This window comes from Mesitornis unicolor, unplaced genomic scaffold (genome assembly GCF_000695765.1).
Source record: "Mesitornis unicolor isolate BGI_N332 unplaced genomic scaffold, ASM69576v1 scaffold45977, whole genome shotgun sequence".
Taxonomy (NCBI): domain Eukaryota; kingdom Metazoa; phylum Chordata; class Aves; order Mesitornithiformes; family Mesitornithidae; genus Mesitornis; species Mesitornis unicolor.
The window spans coordinates 1-304 of NW_010195209.1; the positions used below are offsets into that span (position 1 = coordinate 1).

Genomic DNA, 304 nt, shown 5'->3' on the forward strand with positions numbered 1-304 from the left:
GCCCGTGGTGCACTTGCATGGGAGGCATCCCTGGGGGGAATAAGGAGTCAAGGGGTGTTTGAAATGGGGGGGGCAGCCGCTGGGCACGGCAGCTCCGGGCCCCCCAAGCTTGCAGAGGCATTAAATCCAACTGATGTCGGCTTTCAAAGGGGGCTCTGCTACTAAAAGGGAGGTTAAAGAGGAGAAGGTGCAAAGCTCTCTGCTAAAAGGCGATGGGAACAGCGTAGGAAATGGTGCCTGGATGGAAATTTGGGCAGGGAGAAAGGTGTGCAGCCCTGGGACAGCGGCTCGGGGGGGAAACAGA

General features: G+C 58.2%; 1 protein-coding gene across 1 annotated transcript in view; it reads right to left on the bottom strand.

Moving 5' to 3' along the window:
• Positions 1–4: 4 nt before the first annotated feature.
• The window catches only part of SF3B4 (splicing factor 3b, subunit 4, 49kDa), a gene marked incomplete at both ends in the record, with an annotated part of 2,861 nt that continues 2,561 nt past the window's right edge, over positions 5–304 (bottom strand). The window contains one exon of the mRNA XM_010188040.1: positions 5–30. Within this exon, the coding sequence (XP_010186342.1) occupies positions 5–30 (26 nt within the window). The remainder of the gene's footprint in view (positions 31–304) is intronic.